This window comes from Limulus polyphemus, unplaced genomic scaffold (assembly GCF_000517525.1).
Source record: "Limulus polyphemus unplaced genomic scaffold, Limulus_polyphemus-2.1.2 Scaffold1855, whole genome shotgun sequence".
NCBI lineage: Eukaryota > Metazoa > Arthropoda > Merostomata > Xiphosura > Limulidae > Limulus > Limulus polyphemus.
The window spans coordinates 207,228-232,006 of record NW_013667465.1 but is presented as its reverse complement, the minus strand read 5'-3'; the positions used below and the strand labels follow the sequence as shown (position 1 = coordinate 232,006).

The 24,779-nt window shown below is 31.5% G+C and overlaps 1 protein-coding gene across 3 annotated transcripts; it reads left to right on the top strand.

Annotated features, from left to right (window-relative positions):
* Positions 1 to 995: 995 nt before the first annotated feature.
* Positions 996 to 24,496, top strand: LOC106465169 (retinal rod rhodopsin-sensitive cGMP 3',5'-cyclic phosphodiesterase subunit delta). 3 transcript variants are annotated; one of them, XM_022393007.1, is made up of 7 exons: positions 996 to 1,265; positions 5,867 to 5,929; positions 8,346 to 8,371; positions 15,283 to 15,361; positions 15,598 to 15,644; positions 18,871 to 18,976; positions 23,849 to 24,496. In XM_022393007.1, the coding sequence occupies exons 1-7, from the start codon at positions 1,219 to 1,221 to the stop codon at positions 23,928 to 23,930; spliced, it is 450 nt and encodes a 149-aa protein (XP_022248715.1). In that variant the 5' UTR covers positions 996 to 1,218; the 3' UTR covers positions 23,931 to 24,496. The 3 variants fall into 3 exon arrangements, with proteins under 3 accessions (XP_022248715.1, XP_013780825.1, XP_022248716.1); XM_022393008.1 differs by having other exon boundaries at positions 1,009 to 1,039; XM_013925371.2 differs by lacking the exon at positions 15,598 to 15,644 and having other exon boundaries at positions 15,283 to 15,408.
* The last annotated feature ends 283 nt before the right edge of the window (positions 24,497 to 24,779 follow it).

Below are 24,779 nucleotides of genomic sequence, written 5' to 3'. Positions count from 1 at the left end.
TGTAGACAGTGAGTAATTGATCTGCAGTCAGAAGTATTATTGACGTTCGTTGTTATAGCGTTGGTTTAGCGCGATTGTTGAAGTTGAGTGTATCGGTTATATTCGGAAAGAATAAAGCAGTTTTACTAAGTAAAGACTTGTGTCGTTAAAATTTCGTCGGAACGAAGTTACGGAAAAATCAATTAACAAACGGAGACGTAACAATATACAAGACTACACTATATCTAGAAGGATCACGAGATTTAAGGAAAAGACGTGAATGTTCGAGAATGACGTGGAGTGATACTAGTCACGTGACCTCGATGTCGTAACAATATTACTACGCCCCCAGTGGCACAGCGGTATGTCTGCGGACTTACAACGCTAAAAATCTGGTTTCGATACACGTGGTGGGCAGAGCACAGATAGCCCATTTTGTAGCTTTGTGCTAAACTACAAACAGTCTTACATATTACTAGTTTTAGACATTACGTATAATACGAAAGTTTCTAAACTATTTGTTCAATTATATACATCAACTTTTAATATTATTTAAAAAACACAGAAAAAAAAACCCAAATTAATCTATATAAATATAATCGTGCTGTCTATTGTATGTCCGTGTAACTACTTCGCAGGGTGTGGATGGATCTTCACCAAAGTTGGTATGGAGGATCATTAGGTCCATGCGGGGGTACATAAATGTTTTTAGTTTTGCGGTTTTTACCACAACTTCGACCCCTGTAGATGGATCTACACCAAACTTGGTATGGTGGTTCATTGAGTCCATGGGGAGATACATACAAATTTTCAGTTTTGTATTTTGCGGTTTTTATGGGCGCTTTTTACAATTACATATAAGGGAAACAACTTTTCATGTCCTAAGATAACTTTTCATTAATCATGAATTTGCAAAACTTTCGTCCGTACATGTGACGGATACTCCAGCTTGTACAGAAATATTTTTGCAGTGGGCGCTATTAATTCTCATGACGTAATAATCAGCGAAGCCTGGTATTCAGGAGTAACAACAATAAACATTAAACGTCTTCCGTGAGAGGTTAATAACATATTTAAAACTATCTAAAGACCTTTTAAGGGTTTAGTGTAAGAATTTACGTAATATCATCAAAGTTTACAAAAACATAATAATATATTTGTCTTCAAAATTATCTTATCAGTCATTTCGCGTTTAACTTTCAAGTCTTAAGTTCTTGCTCGGTTAGTAAGTTAGAGAAGATGCCACTGCCAGCCAAAGCAGAAGATATTTTGAAGGGTTTCAAACTGTATTCTTTTAGTTTTACAAATTAAAATTATTTTTAGATCTAATTTGAGCATAAATTTCATGTTGTAGCATTTAATACAAATCGAATTCATGCATTACGTCGAGCATCAGTGTTGACACATGGCATGATTTTTATAATTATGTGTTTGCCTGATTATTTAATTTTAAATCAACTACATGGACTATACACGACGACTAAAGCACGACAAGTTTGAAATTAATTCAATTATTTATTAAAACGAACTTGTTCCTGGAAAAAAAAATTATCATTTTGTTTTCATAGTGTAATATACAGCTTATTTGCAAGTTGTTTTATTTGTATGCTTCCCCTTGCATATTACAGTTACAGAACCAGTTTTTAAATGTTTTTGAAAAATATTTTTTATTAATATTTCTTTTAAAATAGTGAAATTATAATTATTTATTTATTTCAAGATCAATGATTTATTATTATATATTTTTACTTAATTAACTTTAGTCATCAATTGTAACAACTGGTGAACCAGCAAGATAGTCTTAAGGTCACATCTTATCCTTCTTTTCTCAACAGAAAATAAGAGATCTTAACCTATCCTTGTAAGAGAATCATTTCATCCCTGGAATCATTCTAGTAGCCCTCTGAACTTTTATCAATACATCAGTATGTTGCCTTATATAAGTAGATCATGACTGTACAATGTACATATTATTACAAGTGATTTATATAGAAAAATAATTAACTCTTTGGACTTTTAACTAGTATGTCTATAAATACATGCTAAAATTGTATTAGATTTACTGCTAACAACAGAGCACTGCTTCAGTGTGTTGAGTGACTTATTGACCACTATGCCAAGGTTCCTTTCTTCAGTCACACTATTGTGTTCCCATCAGTGTATTAAATGTGTGATCCAAATTTTGATAATACAAATATATTATTGTACACTTAATATAATTGGAAGATCATTTGGGTCAAATATTTGTCTAAATTATCAATTGATCTAAGTCATTCTGTAACACCTTATCATCTTCAATAGAGCAAGAAATACTCAAGAGTTTAATTTGATTAGCAAACTTTACTAATTTGCTATATATGCCCCTATGAATATCTTTAATGTGAATGAGAAAAACAAAGGCACTGACCTTTGAGGCACCCCATGAGTAACAAAGGTCCAGTTTTAGAGGACTCCTTTAATAACAACCTCTTGTCTTCTCCCATACAACTACTATACAATCCAATAAACCAACCATATTCCAACCCCTAATGATGTGATTTTCATAGATAATCTTTTGTGTGGCTAAATATTGAAATTCTTGGCACACCAAGTCCACACCTTTATAGAGATAACAAGTAATGTCATCAAAAAGGTTAACAGATTGGTAAAGGAAGATTTCCCATTCATGAATTCTTTTGGCTTTATTTATGATATCATATTTCACTAAAGTGTTTTTAAAGCACTTTTTATCAGACTAGAATTTTTCCTACTACATGACTAACTGAACTGTAATTTCCAGGGCACCTGTTCTTACCCTCTTTTAATTCAAATGTAACATAAAATATTTGATGATGAGAATAATAAGACAAGGAGACTCAAATATACATTTTGGCAGGGTAGGATTAATTTTAACTTGAGATAGTTTTACCTTCCTAACAGGGTGGTTGGCCTTTGGAATAGGTTGCCTTTAGCTGGATGCAGTAAATTTAAGTAAGTTCAAGGGAAGACTTGATAAATGTTTAAATGATCAGAGCTGGATTTGAGTTAATAACTAATTCTCAGTCATCTACCCATTCTCTACTGATCTACCAAAAATAAAAGAAAGAGAGAGGCTTGCATGTTTGATCTTCTTTAAAACCCTGAGGGTGAAACCTTGTCTAGCCTTGATGCTTTGTCTATTTTTAATCTCTCAATCTTTCCGCTTACCACCAAGGGTTTAGGCGAGAAATATGTAATGAGTGATGATGGGCAGAGTATCTTAATATGCATTTTAATAAGAATTTTTTACAAACAAAACTGAAGCATTCAGTGAAAAAGTTTTGAAAGTTTGAGCTTTTTGTTACGTTCATTGGGGGGAGAAGAAATGATGGACATTCTTCACACTAAATCGCAAGTGTTGAATGCTGTTTAAAATTTAACAATTTTCATGCTTTGGCTTTCATGCCCAGTGTCAACATAGATGACCAGTGTGGGTATAAGTGACCCTGGGAGTGATTTTTACACTATAGCTTGAAACAGCATTTTGGCTATAATTATAATGCTCAGTAAACTGCTGAGTATTGTACTATATTGATGTTTTAGACTTTTTCACCTTTGTAACATATCATGAATAACAAGGAACTCTCTAGTCTTTCAAGACTGTCCCCATATGCTCAACCCTGAGAAAAAGTAAATATCTAAATTCACCCTTTATCAGCATTTTCAAGTTACTAAGAATTTATGAGTTTGCACCAAGATTGTACTGAGTATTTGTACATTTATGTTATTGACATACTCAGAGTATATTTTCAACTTCATTATTACTATTCTAATCACTCTGTTTAGTTATGTTACTTTATAAGAGCCTAAAGGGACATTTTTAGACAAGTTAAGTTTTACTTCTTTGATCCAAATGTATTTTTTAGTATTGATAGCTTAGTATTTTTTAAGAGTTAATGTAATTTGGATGTTCAAAGATGTTATTTTGCTTTTATTCAAGGTATGAATGTTTTCTGTTCTTGTTCATATTGATATTGATGATTATCTTCTGGCTTGTGAGAGAAAGTTATTTGAGAAGATAGGGCAAATTGTTGGTAACTGACAACTTTAAAGTCTTGTTCACCTGTGAAAGTCAATGATTCTATGAAGTGCTATATATTTTTTCTTAAAAGTATGATTTTATGTTAAGTTCCATGAGTTCTTGAAACTTGTTTGTGTAATCCACTTAGAACTCAGTTGCCATTTTACTGTTGCTTTAAGTTTTATGTTATTATATGTTAACTCATTAACTTTGAATGTTTTATTTGTGTATTTTTGTAAAGCACTTTTTGTTATGACATGTGATAATGTTTTTGTTTAAGATATAATAACTTGATACCATACATTTCATTCATTATTTGTTCATATAGTGACATTAAGTAGTATTAAATATATGAAATTTCAAGAGTATCTTGTGCTCAAGGTTAATAAGTAAATATAAAACAGCTTTTAAGCAGAATATACATCTTTAAAATTGGTACACAATAACTATATAAAATGCCCAATTAGTTTTGACACACCAAATATGTCATTAACAAGGGTAACACTAACACAGTCACAACCACTACTAAACATATTTGTACTGTAACTCTCATTACATTATGGATGCATTACAAAAAAAATATTGTATTGTATTGAGATCTACACCCATTTCATTGTTTATAAGCCTATTTCTATTTTTAGAGACTCCATTTGATCTTTTAATATTATATTGATAGTATTATGTTTTAATCTTATACAAACACCAGTCTTCTGAGAAAAAGTGTGATTCAACCTTCTGTGGTGAAAATATTCATACTTTTTGGTCTGTGATTATAATTTAGATTATGTGTGTAATCTACATGTCCTGGAAAGGTATCAGAGTAGTTTTTTCATTTTCAAAAGAATACTATATATCAGGATTAACAGTTTAACCGATTATGGAATTTCTTCAGCTAATACTCATCCTTCGGTATTACAGTGAAAGTGTCATCATGTAGCATATATAAAAAATCTGGTTTGTTGTCTGATTTGGCAAACAGTTTGTCTTCAAAATCATTTCTAAAAATATCAACTAGAAGAGGAGAAGATTGGTGTTTATTAAACATTAGTTTGGCATGTGTTGAATGATTGTTGAGAACAAAAAGGTATACAAAATGAAATTATTTCAAATAACTGCTCTATCTACGTGTAGAGTATTTGAAGCTAATTGAATAAACACGTTTTTTCAAGATTAGAAATTATCCAAGTGGTAACTGACAAAGGGAGAAAAATGGAAAAGATAAAAAATATAATGTTACCTTACCACCTGGAGATCTCAAACAAAATAGGTTTTATTGTTAAAAAGTAATCAGGTTAAACCAACTTACAGGCTTATTGGAGATACTGAACTAAGGGAAAGACCATGTAGACAAATTATGTAAATTGGTGTACACTGGGCAAACTAAGTGATTCCTTGCAATTCTCATAATCTTCTATAATCCTCTGAGTTTCCCATCATTGTAGTCAATTTAAACTATTTAAAGTTGTGATGATTTTCTTTAATATTAGCTCTATACCCTCTGTGAGCCAATGTGGTTATTTTACTTGCAGCCATTCTTTTTTGTTTTTCTTTCAGTTAGTGTTTCCCTTGATAATGACAAACTCTGTAGGTTGAAACTAGTTGGGTAATTATATATATATAGTTAGTGTATCTTAATTTTAACAATGTATATTTGATTTATGGTTTTATGCAATAAACTATATTGTCATATTAAAGTCATCTATTACATGTATGTTAGAAAAATTTAAAGTATGTGCATTTAAATCAGTGTTAGTGCCATGTATTGCTCATTTATATTGTCTACTCAGAGCAGCTTCTATGTAGTAGAATATTATTCTTTGTGTGAAAATACCTTAACACAAATTTCAGAAACTGGATGAACCTTAGAGATGCAGACACAGGAAAGGTCTTGTGGCAGGGAACTGAGGATCTGTGAGTTATTTTAATTTTTGTTTCAATTATGTAAGGTACACTATTTACCCAAACTTGCAGAAACCAATGACTAAAACATTACAAATGTTCATGACAGAAAAAATCAGATCTACGCAACACATGGTATTTCTGTATCCCTAACATTTGACTTAACAGTATAAAACAGGTGAAATATGATAAATATGGTAAAAGTAGCAGATTTATAAAATTTTGATAGAGAGCTAATTATAAGGGTTAGGCTGGAGGTGCAGCAGTCTTGAAGTTGCCTGGAAATTAAACCAGAAAGCCAGTCAGATGAGGAAACCTGAACAGGAAAAAAGGTGATTATTGATCAGGACTGTCATCATCCTTGCAGCATTTCAAAGAAAAAGATAAGATGGACCAACTGTTTTGACTGAAATTGTGAAATCCAGTTGTGAACAAACAGTGCCAATGCAATGGTGTTTAAAGAACTTCATGATATGAGTATTCATTGGAGGTATGCAATATGCGTCACTCATCTCAAATCCCATCATGACATCCTATCTTCTCCGATAATCCAATCATAAAGAACCTGATCTTCTGATGGGCATGTGATGTGGTTAGATGAATCTCACTTCACCTTGCTCTTCAGTGATAGTTGTGTTTATTTCTGTAGGTCAGGTGATGAAGTTTTCACATAGTATGATATTATGACATCTATGAGACCCTATCCACTAATCTGTGTGTGGTCATCTCCGTTATATGTGGTGAGACTTGGACAGTTGGCAAAGTCATGTCAGACTGTTTGTTGGCATCAGAAGAAGGATGATTTTGGTAAAGTGGACTTAAAGGAAGACTAATAAAGCAGTGTTTAGGTCATGTGGACAGGACAGGGAACTATTGTGAGTGGTATAAAATATAGAAGTAGGCATGTTGATGGAAAGTAATAAAATATGTAGAAGGCAAGAGAGTAAAGGGAAGACAAAATAAGTGATTAAACAACTGCAAGATAATGACTGCATTTTTAACATTAGAAGTGATTCATCTCAGGAGAGATGGAGAGTCACAGCCACCAACCTTTGGAACAGACACGGCATTATGACTTACTACTTAATGAACCTTTTGTACAGCTTCTTATCAATGATATTTTGGTGGTATACATATATATAGTTATGATTCACATATAATATTATAAGAGACAGTGGCATTGCAATGATGGGAAAGGCCTTAAGACAAGATTTTACACTTATTAACTCTTCTTCCATATTTGCACACCTACTTTAGCTTCCTTTGTCTGGTCACCCTTCCCTCTGTTTCTTAATCACATAAAATCAAAAATTATTTTCAAACATTAAAAGATGTGATAACTGAAATGATTATAGTTCAGTAATGCATTACTTGAAATTTTATTCATGCTACTTGGTAAAGACATCAATGCTACTTTGAAGTCGTCAGTTTTTTCAGCAGCCTGTTCTTGGTTGAGGGACAGAATCTTCAGCATTCTTAGGCTTTCTTAAGCCATTAAACTTTGTAGTTACTTCTCTTCATCATTTTCAATTTTGAAACTGAGCTTTCTGCACTTGCAGCTGTCTATGGGATGATTAAAAACATCATGCAGGCTGTGCACACACCTGAGAGACTTGATCATAAGTATCAGTGCTGAACAATCAGCAAGTAAGTGAAGTCTTTTACGGTAGATACTTGCATGGTTCCTTTTTGTAGAGCTGACTGCATAGCCAAGTTTTGTAAAAATATTTGGAAAGTATTTTATAAAATTTTGCCAAATCTTTTGTTTTAAATTCATAAGGTGGATCAATTAATGATAAAGTAATAACTGAGTTAGTCTTTTATCTTCACATTTTTTTAGTAAGACTTCAACACTTCAAAAATTAACTGCTCTCTCTAAATATGTTATATTATGAGAAAAGTAGTTATATGTTTTTCTGAAGCGTTGTAATTTTGTTTGTATCTCACTGCTGTAGTTACAGATGATGTATGAAGTGTTTTAATTTTGTTTGTATCTCATTGCTGTAGTTACAGATGATGTATGAAGTGTTGTAATTTTGTTTGTATCTCACTGCTGTAGTTACAGATGATGTATTATGATTTTTGAAACACATTGTTGATGTGCACTTACTACGGTATTCTTACAGTTCTTATTACATACTAGTTAGCCTGTTTGAAAAATACTGACCATGAAGATAGAGACCTGGTTGAACTATTTTTATTTTTTATTTCTGCTAAAATTTATTTTAGCACATCATTTCTATATTATTATTTTCCCATTTATGTAACACATGCGTAATTTTCTGTGGGCCTTGTAGCAATTAACATGATTATTTTACCTGTTACTATGCCTATATGTCCAACTGTGATATGCCCAAATATTTAAGCATATAAAACTTACAGAAGTAAAGAATTGTAAATAAATTCCTTTTTCCCTTTTTTTTTTCAGATCTAAACCAGATGTTGAACATGAAGGTAAGCTATTAAATAAATTGAGTGCTTGATAGACATAACAGTGTAATTACATATGAAAAAGCAAGATAACAGATGGTATTTGGTCTATTGACACCACTCCTTACCATAACAACAAACAAAAATATAAAAAAAACAAATCAAATTTCACAATTTTATGTAACATCCAACAAATTATTAACGCATTCAAGCAGTTCAGCAAGCAAAACATTCAACAAAGTTATAATTCTAACTGGGAAATAATTTGTATCTGAGCTTTAAGACGTGAGTGTATTACCCTTACCATTGAAGTTCATATTTCCAACTTTTTCATCCCATTCAATTAGACCAGTCACAGGAATATTGCCCAAACCCATAAATACTTTGAATACCTAAATTAGACTATTTGTGATTGTCCCACATGTGCACTTTAGAAAAACTCTAATCATTTACTCATGTCTCATAAACTTTGTACCTTCTTAATAATCTGTTTCTGTAGTACTTTCCATCATGTTAATATTATTACTGTTGTAAGGAGACCAAACTTACAGGCAATACTTCAAATGAAACTCTACCAATTTTTCACAAAGATAGAAAAAGCCTCTTGCTCTTAAATTCCTATTAAGAAAACCCAGAACTCTATTTGCTCCTTCCCTAGTATCCAGTTTTAAATATTTCCATCTTGAAATCTATTTCACATGCTCTGATCCAATTAGCAGGAGTGTCAAAATGATTTTAATAAATGGAGCTTTACCAGCTGTTATTTTGTCCTATTAATAGCAACCTTCTCATACCATTTAACTAGCTTATATCCTGCCCCAACAGATGCAATCTTCCTAAGAAATGTTTTATGTGAAATTTTATCGAAAGCTTTTTGGAAGTCCAGATACACCAGTTCAAATCACATTGTCATTCTTACCTCTGAAATACTGCAGGCCTTTTCTTGTTAAGTGAGCTCTCATGGTATCAACAAAGATGTAACTCAAAAATTCTGAATGTCCTTTATGTATTCCAGAGCATGAGTTACTTATCCATAATTCTCCACTTTCCTGCCATAATTTTGATTTTCTTATTGACAGTCATGCTGGTTAAATCCATGATGGATTTTGAAGTTCACGTAACTTCTGCAGCTAACACTTCAATAACTGCTTCACTCAATTTACCTCCTAATGTTTCTTTTAAAAATTAGAAATCTTTCTGATTCTTTTAAATCTTTATTTCAGCAGTGTTACCCTGTCTTGCAGATAGTTCCTGTAGTTGCATCAGCAACCTTTTTCGACCAAAGTATTTAAACCAATCGTGCTGGGTCCTCTGTGGTGAGCATCAAGGCCTTACGGACACCAATTTGATGGGTCATCGCTCTCTCTTTTTTTTCCTTCTCTCCAAGAACAAACAAGTTAGTTTGAACAGGCTTTTTGACCTTTGTCTAAGGAGCAAGATTTACCAACCAGCTCAAGTCCCGATAAAGATTCTTCTAAAATTATTTGCCTGTTTTTCTTAGGTATATAACATTTGAAATATTGAACTAATTTCTGCTACACCTTTAAGTTCTAACATTATTTTTGGAATCATATCTCTCTCATTTTCAGGTTATGGCTCAAGCTTTTAGAAACAAAGGCAATTTGCAAAGACTTCATTTGTCTCGTATTTCTCATTCATCTGGCCTTTAAGCTAGATTAGATTGTGTTTTTTTTTTGGGGGGGATATCCAAGTTGTCTTTCATCCTGTCTTATCGTCGGTATTTTTACCTTCACTCAGTAATTATGCTTAATTTACAGTTTGTTTGTTTTTTGTTGTTCAGTTATTAGCTGTAATCTATTATTTTTCTCAGGAGCAAATAAATGTTCAACATGTTTTTCTTTCTGCAGTACCCACTGATTTAGTCTCAGTTACCAGGTGACTTGCTTGTTCTTTTTTATTTATTAGCTCATAAACATATTTTAACAAAGACCCACCTCCCTACTAATATTTCTTGTACTCTTTTGTTTTTGTCAATATTTCTTCCAAATTAGTTTCACATTCAGGAGAAGTTTGTTAGCAGGAGCTAATTAGGGCTGTAGCTTCATGCATTACTTCAAATCTTTGTCTTACTTTTCAACATTTAGTTAGTAACAGCTATCCTCTTGCATTACCCGCATTTTCCTCTGCTATTTTTCAGCCTTCTAGTTCTGCATTTCCTTTTTGCTCCTCTCAATTTGTAAAACACAGAAGCAAGTGGGGTGGATCTTCTCAACCCAAACATTGATTTTCTTCCTTTCTGAGCAGCCTCTCCTTGTATTTTTTCAGGTAGGCCATCTGAGATCTTGTGTTCATGTGTGAAACCTTTTGGTTCCTCAGATCCTTCAGATTGGATATTTTATTCAATTTCATCCTCCTCTTTCTTCACTTTTATACCATCCAGTTTTTTCTTCTTCTGTTGAAAACAGTTTGAATTCAAATTTTGGATCAGGAAGTTTCCAGTCTTTCACAAGTAGGGGTTATTGAAAAAGTACTTCATTGATCTTTCCCATCTCGATCATCAGAACATTCAAAGGTACAGTCAGACCATTTGCTGGTCTTCTCGACACATCTCAGTATTGAGTTTAATCATTATATGGATGGTTTGCTAATTTTTACTCAATTGTCATTTCAGTTGTTGACTCAGATAATTTGCCTTTCTCCTGCTACTTTCAATTACCTTCAAGTTTGGCTTGGTTGAGAGTTGGAGGATCTTCTTTTCATCCAACTTATCCAAATCTGCATCTTTTCCCAAATTACTTTCTCAAAGGTTGGGGTGCTGTATTGAGGGAATGCCATCTTTCAGGTCTTTAGTCTCCTCACCAATCACTTTCTCGTCAGTGTTTAGAGCTTTGGGAATTTTAAGAGGTACTGCTTTTTTTTACTCCACCACTATTTCACTTTACACAGAAAATTATACTGTACTGGTGTATATCAACAATCAAGGTGGAACTCATTCTCACGGCTTTCATTTTGCTGTAGTCTCTTTAGGTCTTTGATTACATTGACATCACATATACATTATCTCTAAGCTTGTAATATACCAGGTGTTATTAAGGTTCTCACAGAAATCAACAGCTTCTTCCAACAGAGTAGGCATTTCAGTGGTTGTGCCATCAGCTAAGTCATCCTATGATTGATGCATTTGCTACTACAATCAGTCATCTTCTTCCACTGTCATGAATCCCCAGTTTCTGAGTCAATCTTGGGAGAAACTTTTTTTCTATGTATATTCTCTTCTTTATCATCTTCCTTGGGCCAGTCTTTAATGGAATTATCAGTTTCTAAAATTCTCAAGTTCTCCTTATTGCTAGCCTGCTAAACCATGGTTCCATTACTATGTTGTCTATCTCAAGGGAATTCTAGTCTGTTATTACTTTGGAAACATCTTCTCTGCCAGCCTTGGATATCCATCTTTCCAGCTTCAAGGCTGTCTTCTCATCTCTTATAGGTCAAATGTTCACATTCTTGTAGTCATTCTTGCATCACTGGCCATATATCAATCTGATTAGTTTATCTTCAGGAGTTGGTGCTGTCAAAATTAATTTTCTTGTTTTTTTCTATCTTTAACAGATTGCCTCATTTTTATGTACTTATTTTATGATTGTGGCTCGTCTGCTTTTCTGTTTCAGACTAAAGAGCTGTCTTGTCTACCACCCTTGGTTATCAAAGAAGTCATTTTCCTTTCTTTCATCCCCACTCTTTCAAGATCTCTTGTTTGAGATTTCAGCTTACTTTATCCATGAGTACCTAGACCATATTCTTAGTGGGATTTGAGTTTGCTTCTACTCCCTTTGAACCTTTATAAACTTGTTCACTGTACCATCCTTCCTTAAAGACATATTTTTCTGTTGCTCACTTCAGGTCAGAGGTGATTAGACATTTCACCATTTATGCTTCTTGAACTCTTTGTTTTTTCTTTTATGAAGGTTCTATACTTATATCCTGATAGGGTTTTTCCTACCAAATACTTGGGCTGTGAGAGAAGGTAATTGCTATTTTTCTTCAGTTGTGTTATCTACCCTTACTGACATTCTTATGATGATTCTTGGTCCATCCACGTTACCGATTTGTCTTGTGTCTTATCTATTGAAATGTACCCGAACACCTTTGCAAAAAATTTTAGATTATACCTTGTCAAATTTGTCATTTGCCAATGTCTTTGGTTTTAGAGAACATCTTACAAGCCAAAATGTGCATAAATACAAAAACGTTTTTCAATTTTACTTTTGTAATACTGCTGCCTCTTCAGCTTTAAGATTCTGTTTGCCACCAGTGGTTATTCTCCAAGCCAAAAGGAACCCATAGCAGGTGAATTATTTTCTATTTATTGCTTGTTTATTGTGTATAGTAACCCATGTATTTCTGTCTTGTGCAAAACTCTATTACCCATCACAAGAGTATCTGAGATTGTTAAATATTTAGAGAAAAAAAAATGTCTTTTTTTTTTTTCTTCTTCTTAGGAGATTCTGTACTGTATCTTGTCTGGATTCATCCAATTAAGACTCTTGCATGTTCATTAACCTCTGCATTTGTCATAGACACAATTCCAACTTCTGCACTGGGGCTCTATGTCAGGTTTTTCCCTCTTGAAATGAAAATAGAGTGCCTTCTGGTGGCCAATAATTCCTTGTCAGGTATTTTTATCAACTCCACATGTACAGCCTTGTATGACGTTAAGAGATATCTAAGGCAAGATAACCATTCTCAGTAAATGTCTCAGCTTCAGACAGGATGGGGGTCAGCTGTGTTTTTATTATTGTTCCATTGTATTTGTGATGTCTTCATTGCTCTGTCTTTAAGTTGTTGTGCCTCATCCCTACCTGTTTATGCCACCACCACTTCTTTTTTTTATTATTGGCTCCACAGCTACAGTAGAACATAATCACCCTAACTGAGCCTTTTTTTTTTTTAATTAACTGAAGGGTTTAAAGGGCAAAGAGGTACCCTGATAAGAAGCACGACATATTTTTGAGTGTCTTTATGTAAGGCTGATCCACTCCACTCATCCTCCATCAAATCCATTTCTTTGATTCTCTCTGGTTTCTGGATTTTACTATAACTCTGCTTGACTACATCTCTGTTATAGTCTAGATTATTATATTCCTGCCTTGTGACTTATATAACTCTTTGTTTATCACTTTTATTCTCACTGGTTCTTGCTTCTTTTTTCAACATGGGTATCCTGGCCTACAGTATTTCAGTGGTAAGACTATCTGATGTGAATTTTACATTTTTACAACTAAAATGAATTTCAAACAGGTACTTATCTCTGACATACCCACCTTTCCACAACCAGGCTATGTGTGGTTTTTCATCACAACTGCAATTTAAAAAAAAATCTGAATTATGGTAGTAAAGCAGAGCTTAAGATTTCCTGCCACATGTTCAGTAAATCACGTGGAAGGTGGCAGAATACATAATTATGGGTAAGTGATGCATGCTTTGCAGAGCATAAAGGACATTCAGAATTTTGAGTCACATACCTGTTGATAACATGAGAGCAAACTCAACAAGGAAAGGCCTAGAGTATTTCAGAGGTAAGTGCCTGTTTGACATTCATTTTAATTCTATAATGTAAAAGTTCACTGCATTATCTTTGTCTAGATCGAATGTAACAATTCAGAGATAGCAAATTATAAGACATGGTCATACCTTTTTGAATCTATGCTGACTATCTGTGATAATATGAAACTTGTCTAAATATTCTTGAAGAACTCCTTTCATTATAGAGTAGTAACTTCCCATTTACTGAAGTAGGACTGTCTATCCCCACCTCTAAAAATTGATATGCCCAATCTTTCTACATCTTGTAACTTTTAATAGGTTAATTAAAAATTAAAGTCATCAGCCTAGAATTATTGAAGGATAAATATTATCTGGCCCAAGTGACTTACCTTCTTTCATTTTTCTAATATTCAATCTTACCAGTTCTGGCTTCATCCTGACCTTTTTCAAGGATATCAGAAAATATTTCTGAAGATCAAATTATGGAATCCACTTACATCTTCTCTAGTACAAAGTGATGAGAAAAAGCATTTAGATGCTTGGCTATCTTGTAATCATCAACCAAAACTCTTCCATTCTCAGTTTTTAAAGGCCCAACTTTTATTCTGACATTCATTGTTAGGGGCACAGTGGTAAGTCTGCAGACTCATAATGCTAAAAACTGGTTTCATTACCTGTGGTGGGTACAGCACAGATAACCCATTGTGCAACTTTGTGCTTAACTGCTAAACAAATTCACTATTAGGTTTAGTACTTTTCATCAAATGTTTCTCATATGCCCTTTTTTGGTTTCTTAACATCTTTTCTAACCAGTTCTCTAGTGCTTTTATAGGCCTCTTAATATTTCATCCTTGCATTCAATTAGAATTATCTAATTTTCTTTGTGCAGGTAGTATAGAAAATTATGTTAACTTATTGCATGTTTATGTTATTAAATCACTCAAAGCTTAAATCATAACATTTGTCTGATTATGGTCTATTGTTAGAATCGGTAAAATAGGCTATCACATTTATTTGTGTGATAGCAAACTTGACAGTAAGGCAGCATTTATTTGTGTGATAGCAAACTTGACAGTAAGGCAGCATTTATTTGTGTGATAGCAAACTTGACAGTAAAGCAGCATTTATTTGTGTGATAGTCAAACTTTGACAGTTAAGGTCAGCATTTGCCAAGAGTGTGAAGTTTGAGAATGTGTTAGCATACCTAAAAAATGTAAATAAACTCAATTTGATTGACTTTAGTAGTAATAATACAGCTTTTCTGAAAATAGTTTTAAGGTGGTAAATTTTTGTTTGGGAAAAGTTCTTTTTTTTTAACTTTCCATCTATAATTATTGTACTTGTAATAATCTTTAAGATTTTTTTAAATTATGATAAATCATTTACATATAATATAAATAAATACAATTTTCCTTAAATGGTTTTTGCAGCAAGGGTTCCTAAAAAGATTCTGAAATGTCGAGCTGTCTCGCGTGAGATAAATTTTTCTTCAGTTGAGACAATGGAAAAATTTCGTCTAGAGCAAAAAGTTCTTTTCAAAGGCCGCTGCCTTGAAGGTGAGTTAAAAATTCAAAAAAAAAGATTAATATTCATATGTTGGAACTAACCACTGTCTCGTTACTTTATCTGTAACAATCAAATCAACTGTTAGTAGATATGGTATGAAAAAAAGAGTTACTCCAACAGAGAAGTATTTGGAATTTAAGAAGTGAGATAAATTTTTATTCAGTTGAGACAATGGAAAAATTTCGTCTAGAGCAAAAAGTTCTTTTCAAAGGTCGCTGCCTTGAAGGTGAGTTAAAAATTGAAAAAAAAAAGATTAATATTCATATGTTGGAACTAACCACTGTCTCGTTACTTTATCTGTAACAATCAAATCAACTGTTAGTAGATATGGTATGAAAAAAAGAGTTACTCCAACAGAGAAGTATTTGGAATTTAAGAAGTCAGTTGAATATTATTTTTTATTACTCTAATCCCTTACAGTCTCTGTATCTATTTATTTTAGTTTATCTTAGTCTGATATTATTTCGGTGCTGTAAGTAGATATTCAAAAAGAAACTTCATAGTTTTGTTCTGAATTTACTAATTTAGATATATTACTTAATTACTACAGAAAATCATCTTTTTTGTGATTTTTGTTTAAGAAAAACAGATTAAATACCTTTGACATTAATGTGAAGGTTTCTCTAAGTTGAAAAACAATTAGAAATAACTGTTTTAGAAATTGTATGACAAATTATGCTTATCCTCAAGAAGTGGTTTAGAAGATATAGTTTTGTTTCACACTGATCAAGAGATGCTGTGTAGCAATATAGGTGGGAAGAAATATACAGAAAACATGTTTGCATACAGGAAAGCAGTAGGCAATTCAACTGAAAGGTACAGAGTTGCATGCCATGAATATGCATTTTCTTATTGCACAATACAGTATACACTAGAGCAGTGTTTCCCAATCTAGTGGGCATTTTTAAAATTCAGGGTGGCAGGGGAGTAGACAGAAAAGTTTTGAGGGTTTTAAAGTTAAATTTGTAAAAATTAAACCATAAGAAATAGGAGTTTTTCTTTCAACATGTTTGAGCAATAATCATTGTGTGGGTGTGTTTGTGACAAGCAATGCCTACCCCAATGTTTCTTGCCCATTTGTTGAGCATGTCTCTTTTGGTGCCACTTTTGTTACTTGTATTAAAAGTTTATTAGAAGGGGGCATGAGCACACATTGTGTGCTGAAGAGTGTGCTGCAGTAAAAAAGGTTAGGAAACACTGCACTAGAGCATTGTGGTGGACACCTATCAGGTTGAATTATTTAACTTCCCACTTGTTACTACTGCATTTTATGATAAACTTCACAAGATTGATAATAAGGCATTGTCTTGTCTTGCCCCCAAAACTCATTAGCTAGTTATTATGAACTTGAGTAGCTAAATTAAAATTTGCTAGCTACATTTCACCAAATAAAGGAAGTTAACTGTTGCTACACATGTATTTTACAGTTATCACCCGCATTTTAAACAGTGAAACCAAAACTATTAGATAAAAAAATAATAATACATACATTAAAGCAGGATTTATTTTATAATAAATTATACAGTGAAACCAAAAATATTTTAAAAAGTAATACATAGACTAAAGCAGGATTTATTTTATAATAATTATGAAGTTGACTTTTATTTTGACCTTCGTGTTTTAACTATTTTGCTCTAAAGACTGTTATTTACAAAAAAAACAAAGCAATCATAATGTGTATATGCAATAAAAACAAATGATTCACTTTCATAATTTTTATATATTAGAACTACTGATCAACCTCCTATCATTGTTCTATCTACATATGGATAACATGTGTTTCACTAACTGAGATTTCACTGAAATAAATTTATTAGTAACATGCACAGACTACTTTGTTATTGACATTCACAGTTGTGGTATTTTATTACTCTAGTCTTTTATCTGTTTCAGTAATTGTTATCCACTTATACCCATTCTTAGCAGTGTGGAATCAATAGGATGGGAATTTCTGCTTTTTCGGTAACTTTTCTTTTATAAATTATATCTTTCAAATTAAAATACTCTAACTGTGAATCAAATTAAAAGTGTATACACAAATGTCTCACGCATGTGACATAATTTTGGGCAAACACAAAGCTATTCGCTGTTAAACAGCAATTCACTACTTGTCAAATTTTTAAAACACATACATACACATAAGATAATGAAAACATAACCTTATTTAGGTGGCTCTTTAGCTAAAACATCTTCTGTTAGAACAACTATTTTAATTTTTGTGTTGAAAATGCATATGTTATTGTTATATTTTAATATTTATACACCAAGATGATTTTAAGTATGGCCAAAGTAGCACTTGGGTTCTGAATAATTTAATCATGTAAATAACAACCAAAAATACTGAATACATAAAGTAAACTTGCATTCATAATTAAATTTTCAAAATATGTTGCTCAGTTAACAGAAAATAACAAGTTTTTGTGAGAAAATATCAGAAACAGGTTATTAACATCTGTGATATATTGTGGTGTTGAACTTAACACACATGAGAACAATGAATGTTATAAAAATACTTTATTATTTTTACAAATGTAATATAGATGTAGCAGTAGCAGCATAGTTTTTTGGTGCTCTTAATTCCAATCTACTCAGTGATAAATATCAATATTTAATGACATGGGCTCACACACTTCTGTTTGGGAAGGTCAAGTACAGTATCAACAAAATTGTGAGAAGTTCTTCATAAGACTTATGGCTTTTTTATTTTTATTTTAATCAATTTAGTTTTATAGAAATAAGTACTTAAATTATCAAATTCAGAAATGAGTTTGACTGATAATTTTTTTCAGTTTTTTTTCTTCATTATAATTATGGAAAGTGCAGTTAACAACAGAAAATTGTAATATTATTTATTATTAAGAATAGGGCATGTAAGGGTACCCAAAGAACGTCTGTTTTATTTCAGATTTAGTTTTCAGTATTTTTAATTCAGAAAATGTGATTATAATTCTTTAGCTCAATGCTTCCCAAACTTTTTCAGCTCACAGCACATTTTTAATGTCCCAAACTTTGTGCAGCACATGTGAATAAGTCCGTATGGCAGGCCTAGTAGTACTCTCCTGACTAAGACAGGTAGAAATGACTGTTATACTATGTGTTAAGGAGAAAATAAATCAAATTTTCAATTTGAACAACTTATGAAGTTGATAACAGATTTACATTACTAAATAAAAATTACTTAATAATTATAAAAATTTTGTGGCACACAGTTTGGGAAGCACTGCTTTAGATTATAGATCAGTTAAAGAGAATATCAGATAATATTGTATTTATGTTTAAAAATGCAAGTTTTAATAATACTTCTATTGTCGTTTGCATGATTTTGTGAATAAATGTACAGTCCAGTTTTTGATACTGAATATTATTGAGCGTAAAGTTTTTCTTCCATTTATTTTATGTTCATTAGTAATATATATATATAACAATCTTTCTTTTCTACATATCTTCAACAGAGTGGTTCTTTGAATTTGGTTTTGTGATTCCTAACTCCACGAACACTTGGCAGTCATTGATTGAGGCAGCTCCTGAGTCCCAGATGATGCCAGCCAATGTGTTGAAGTAGGTAACCATTTACTGTCAGAAACCTTCTTTTCATATGTTTTTGGAACAATGCAAGTAAATATAGACATATTTTTCTTACATATCACATCCAAACCAAGTTGCAGTTTCAAAAGTGAAGTTTATTTTATTTAAGATTAACTTAAAAGCAGGCTGAAAAATTTGGAATGCTCAAAGTTGCAGCAGTTTTCTTTCTTTCAGAAATTTAAAAACTTACTCCGTTGTTAAAAGAAATGTACTTGTAATTAAAATAAGAAGTACATTTAATGGAGAGACAAACTTTGTAGGACATTAAACCTTATTAATTAGAAGACAACACCTCTCTTGTGTAACAGTAATTTACCTGGTTATATTCTGGTTTTCTGCCATGTGGTTTTTCTTAATAGTTTGCATCCTTTGTTCTCTCTTCAGGCCTCTCAGTGGCCCTACTATTTTTACATAAATGCTCAACCTTTTGAACATTAGCCATATTTCTTAGTTTAAATTAAAGGTGTTAATTGATAATTATATCAGATTTTACAGCACTGATGTTTTGTTGGCATTGTTTGATCAAGCTGTGATCGAAAAATTTTAGATTGGAGGTATTGAAGGAGGGAAATCTTTATTACATTCCATTATCCCAGTGGAAGTATCTGTCGGATTCTTTCTATTTAATTGTTCTTTATAATAATATGTAATAGGAAATGTAACTTCATAAGTATCACTTACATTTAAGTTGAAGGACATGAAACAATGTATTTCCTCATTGCTTGCTTACAAACATAAGGCAAGAAGTATAACAAACCTTTTATTTTAGCTAGGAACAGTTGAAACATTACTATGAGGTTTCTTAATAAAACAAATATTCATAAAAACCTTAAAAAAAAACAGAATATACTCATAATCCAAAAATAATGCTGGGGCCAGACCTAAAAGTTCAAAAGCTTTTAATGTCAAAGAATAACCTTTATAAAAGAATATAAATACATCACAAACAAAGAAAAAAGATCCATAAAGTAAAACCTAACTTCAGAAGTTATCACAAAAAAATTTGTTTGACAAATAATAATAATAATGATAAATAATCCTAAGCAAGTAATTCACACAACAATGTAAATGCCCCCCCCCCCATTATTTGCTCATGTTAATTATTGTTACTATATTACTTAATAGTAGTAATATTTGTATGGTAGTTTTTAAAACTTCTTTACTTTTAACTTTTTACCTTTAGATATAATTAATAGTGTAATAACTGATAATAGAAATCTATCTGTTACTGTTCCTGTATTCAGTTTTCTGTTGTTCAAACAACATCTAAAATCATCATTCTATTTTTTACTATGATTAATGGCAATATTCATTGTGAATGTGATGGTTCAATTAAACCATTGTTAAGCATATGATTTAGTTTTTCCTTAACCCTATATGGACTGGTGACCACATTTAAGTTGTTGAGTGCAAACTTACATATCAGATTTCAAGAATGAAGTAGAAACAACAATTCTAACTCTTATTTCAAAAATTTGTATTAAAAATATTTTAGAATTGGTATTTTGTAACTTTTATTTATTGTAATTTGCTAAGAAAAATGGAAAAAAAAATCAACTTTACATTTCTGTGCAAGCTGTGAAAAGCCTTGTTGTAAGCAACAAAAATGACAATGTCTTATTTTATTTTTCTGTCCATCTCAAAGCATAGTTGTATGTTTGCAAAGAAACTATCATCCCTTGAGAATGTTTTGTTTCTTATGTGATTTTCATTTTTGTTCTTTGATTTTATTAGTGCAGTGTCTTGTTCATACCTTTTTATGAGCTCACAACATCTGGTCTGAAAAAAAAAATATGCTAATGAATCTCTACCTTGAAAATAGCTACAGGTAAAGTTTAAACACCACTGGGTAGAGCAGTTTATAAACTATTTACATAATTGAATAGTGAATAAAGTGATATAAGAAGTAATTTGAAGTTTTGTGGGATAATGGTTAGATGTAGCTTCTGCAGAGAACAACAAAATTTGGTGGGAAGTTTAGAAGAGTTAGGAACAAACCACAGAGCTGAGAATTTTTTTAGATTGTTTAGATGTCCTTTTAAGTCCTTAAAATGTTTTATTTTTAAATTATACTTGTTTGAAAGCTATGGAAAATTTCTTGTATGACAAGGTATCAAGTAAGCCTAGTTAGGTTTAGAGAATGTAGGAAGCAATGGTAAAATATTCTAATGACTCAAATTCTTATTTATTGAATATTACTGATAAGTTTATCATATTGAAACAACATAGATAAGTAACAGAACTTAATATGTATTGTAAGTAAATTAATCTTGGCTAATCTGTACAAGAACAAAAATATGGTTACTTGGACTCACTTGATGACACTGTGATAGGTCTTCAATAATTCTGTGTCAGTTTTTGCTTTGATTTTATTATTTATAGCCACAAGTGGTGAATACTATAAAAGCATCAAAATAGATATGTTGGTAAATATCAGTCAAGTTGAAACTGATTTTATATATTAAAAGTAAATTTCTGATCAACAACAACAATAACAAAAAAAATTCTAAGATGAAAGTAAGTACTTTTAATGGTTTTTCAAAAACAGTGTCCTTCACCAAAATTTTTGCAATTTAACAATGTAAAATATGATAGAAAAATTAAATCCTATCGTTGTTTTTTAGAACAAATCTAGATACTTTTTAACAACTTTTATTAAGTTCCGTGTAATTCTGTTAAGTGAGAAGGAAGGGAAAAAAATCATGGGTTGCAAGCGACCATCCCCCAGTTTAGCTGAGGGATAATGATATGACCTACTAAATACAGCTTTTTCAGTAGTACTATCAGTGCTGTTAACCAGACTAGTTGTGGTTTTTCATTAAAATTATCAGAATATTTCAGTACTAAGTTATTTACATTTTAACTTCTGTCATCTTTCAAATTGATAAACTTTAACTTCTCTAGTATATTTTGCTTATTAGGACTTATTAAGAATATTCATATCAGTAGTTCTATTTAGAAATTTTAAAGCCAAGTCCTATTTTTGTAGAAATTCTTGACCAAACAAGATTTTTCAAAGCAAGAAATGATTGTTATTTAGTGATATTTATTATAGCTATTTCAGCATTTAAATATCTAAGAGGCTTACAGTTAGTGGGTTCAGTTGTGAAAAAAAATATATCCTTTCTCCTATTTGAATAATTATACATTAGAATTTTTGATCTATCATAAAATAACCTGCACTGAAAAAATAAACTTGAAACAAACAAAGTTAGGAAAAAGAACCAGAAATAAAATCCTAACTTTGAAAATTATTTTAAAAAATCTACTTAATAACACTTAAAATTATTTAATTACAACTGACAATAACCTAAGCAAATAATTCACACACTATAAAGCCCCTGATCTCTTGATCTGGCTCTCTTACTCTTTTCTATTTCATTTTTATTATCTATCAGACAAGAGGATTACATTTCAACATGTGATTACTAATGGCTGTTGACAGAACATCTGATCGATGTGTTTACATATTGTGACAAACTAATTTACATAAAGTTATTTACTATAACTATTATGATGGAAACCTCATTGCCATCAACAGTCAGTCATTTCATCTAACTGCTAAAATTAGTATTAAAATTCACTAGCTGAAGTTAGCTAATATTTCATAACGAAACTGAAAAGACAGTTTAACCTGAACAACAAAAAAACAATATTTTTTAATATAAACATAATAAAAATCAACCTCACAGCAGTAAGGAGCATTTGTTGAAAATAGATGTTAACACTGATTTGAGGTAAATAATAGCAACACCACATGGTCAGACCAAATTTTCAAAATCTTGGCTTAATCAACAACACAGGCTGCAAGTGAAGTATACTGAATCTGATCAATTGTTCAGGTAATAGTAAATGATAGAAAAGTTTTCTTTTGTGTATTAATAATGTAGCTTAAATTTGCATTGCTCCATTGAACTCTGACAATTTTTGGCATTGATTACAAATTTTTCAGTTTTATAACATTTCCCTCTCCTTCTTCAAAAAATATGGCCCTACTTTTACCAAATTTGTATTACAATTGTGCTGGGAGGCCTATCTTTTGTTTATGCATGTTTGCCTATACTATATATATTGATGTATTGAATAATTCAAAAATAATTTGCTAAGGTAACAACCATAAGAGCAAACTAATTTTATTTCAAAACCATTTCTTATCTTAAACATTTTCGATAGTTACTGTAATTCTGAAACAGATTTCAGAATTGGTTAAGCTGAGGTAATTCACCTTTTGCTTCTTTTTGTATGTTAAATCGTGCCAGTATGCTTGTCATGCTTTATTAGTATTCAGACATGTAAATAACTAACAGTTTACAAGTTGAACTAATCTGACTGAATTTCTGGCCTCAGTTTATGAATGAGTAAGCTCCCTTTTATATAGACTATGATCATCATTGGCCCTTGCTAAAATATTAAAATAATTTGAATAGATGACTTTGTAACACTCATTAGGGTGTGCTCCAATGCACTTAATTTATTTAGCATTCTTAAGTTTGCGCATTCTTTCACTTATGTTAGCAGCTGTTTTGTTGAAGAACCAATATAACCTTGCTTGCAAGAAGGTCACATGAAACTTATAAATTACATTTGATCTTTTTTTATGAAGAAAAATGATCTTTATATCTAAATAAAACCTGCAGGCAATATTATTTATGTATTTGTCTTTTTTAACTTTGCATGTTCTTTCACTAAAGTCACAAAATCTTTAACTCACTAGTTTTTTTTCATATGCTTATTGACATAACAGAGGTTAGGTCTGTACTTTAGTGGTATCTGCTTTAACCTAATTTTACTTTTAATATGGTTTTGTGTGATAAACCTTTCAAAACATATTTTTCATTTTTTCAGTGGGAATGTGGTAATAGAAACCAAGTTCTTTGATGATGATCTCCTAGTCAGCACTTCTAAAGTGAGATTGTTTTATGTATAGTAATAAAAGTAGTTTGTGTCTACTTGCTTCAGAATGTGTGTGATTAACCAATATGTTTAGCAAAATACACTCCTTCACAGTAAGTCATTTTTAGTGAGAAGTTGATTCTAGCCAGCACTTTGTTGACATGTAACTTTCCACACAGATTTTTTTTACAAAATTTGATTCTGAAGTACATGTGGTTACTCTCTCAAAGTTTATGTTCCCCCTCCCCCAGATGGAAAGTATGAATTAAGAAAAAAATCAAAGATTATTAACATGCGTAAATGAATGTATTTATGCTTGTATTGTTCAATCATAAACAAGTTTACATGTTACAAAAAAAAAGAAAAATGCATCTCCTAAAAGTTAAAAAAACAAAACAATTATGACAAAGTTTAGTTTGTATGTTTTATGCTTCAAATTGGAATGCTATGAAGTTAATGCATACTTCGTGATTAAAGTTTGCTTAGTTGACATAATTGTCATTGTTTCTCAGATGATTCTGGTTTCTCTTTTTATAATTTTTTTCGAAAAAAAAGTTTGATTTTATATTTTAAAGTGAAATTGTTAACCAAGGTGATAAGGACAAGTTTAACATAACATAATGTTTTGGGACAACATGGAACCTATTGGTCCATCTTCTAAACTAAATTAAAATAATTTATAAAAAAAATCTTAAAGCCAGCCCTTATCATTCATATACTGATCAAACTTTTTCTTAAACTCACTTAAATTTACTGCTTCTACAATATCTGAAGGCAACCCATTCCAAAGGCCAACCACCCTGTTAGAAAAATGAAACTGTCTTAGCTGAAGATGATTTCTACTTTGGCAAAATTTATATTTGTGTCCCCTAATCCTACTATG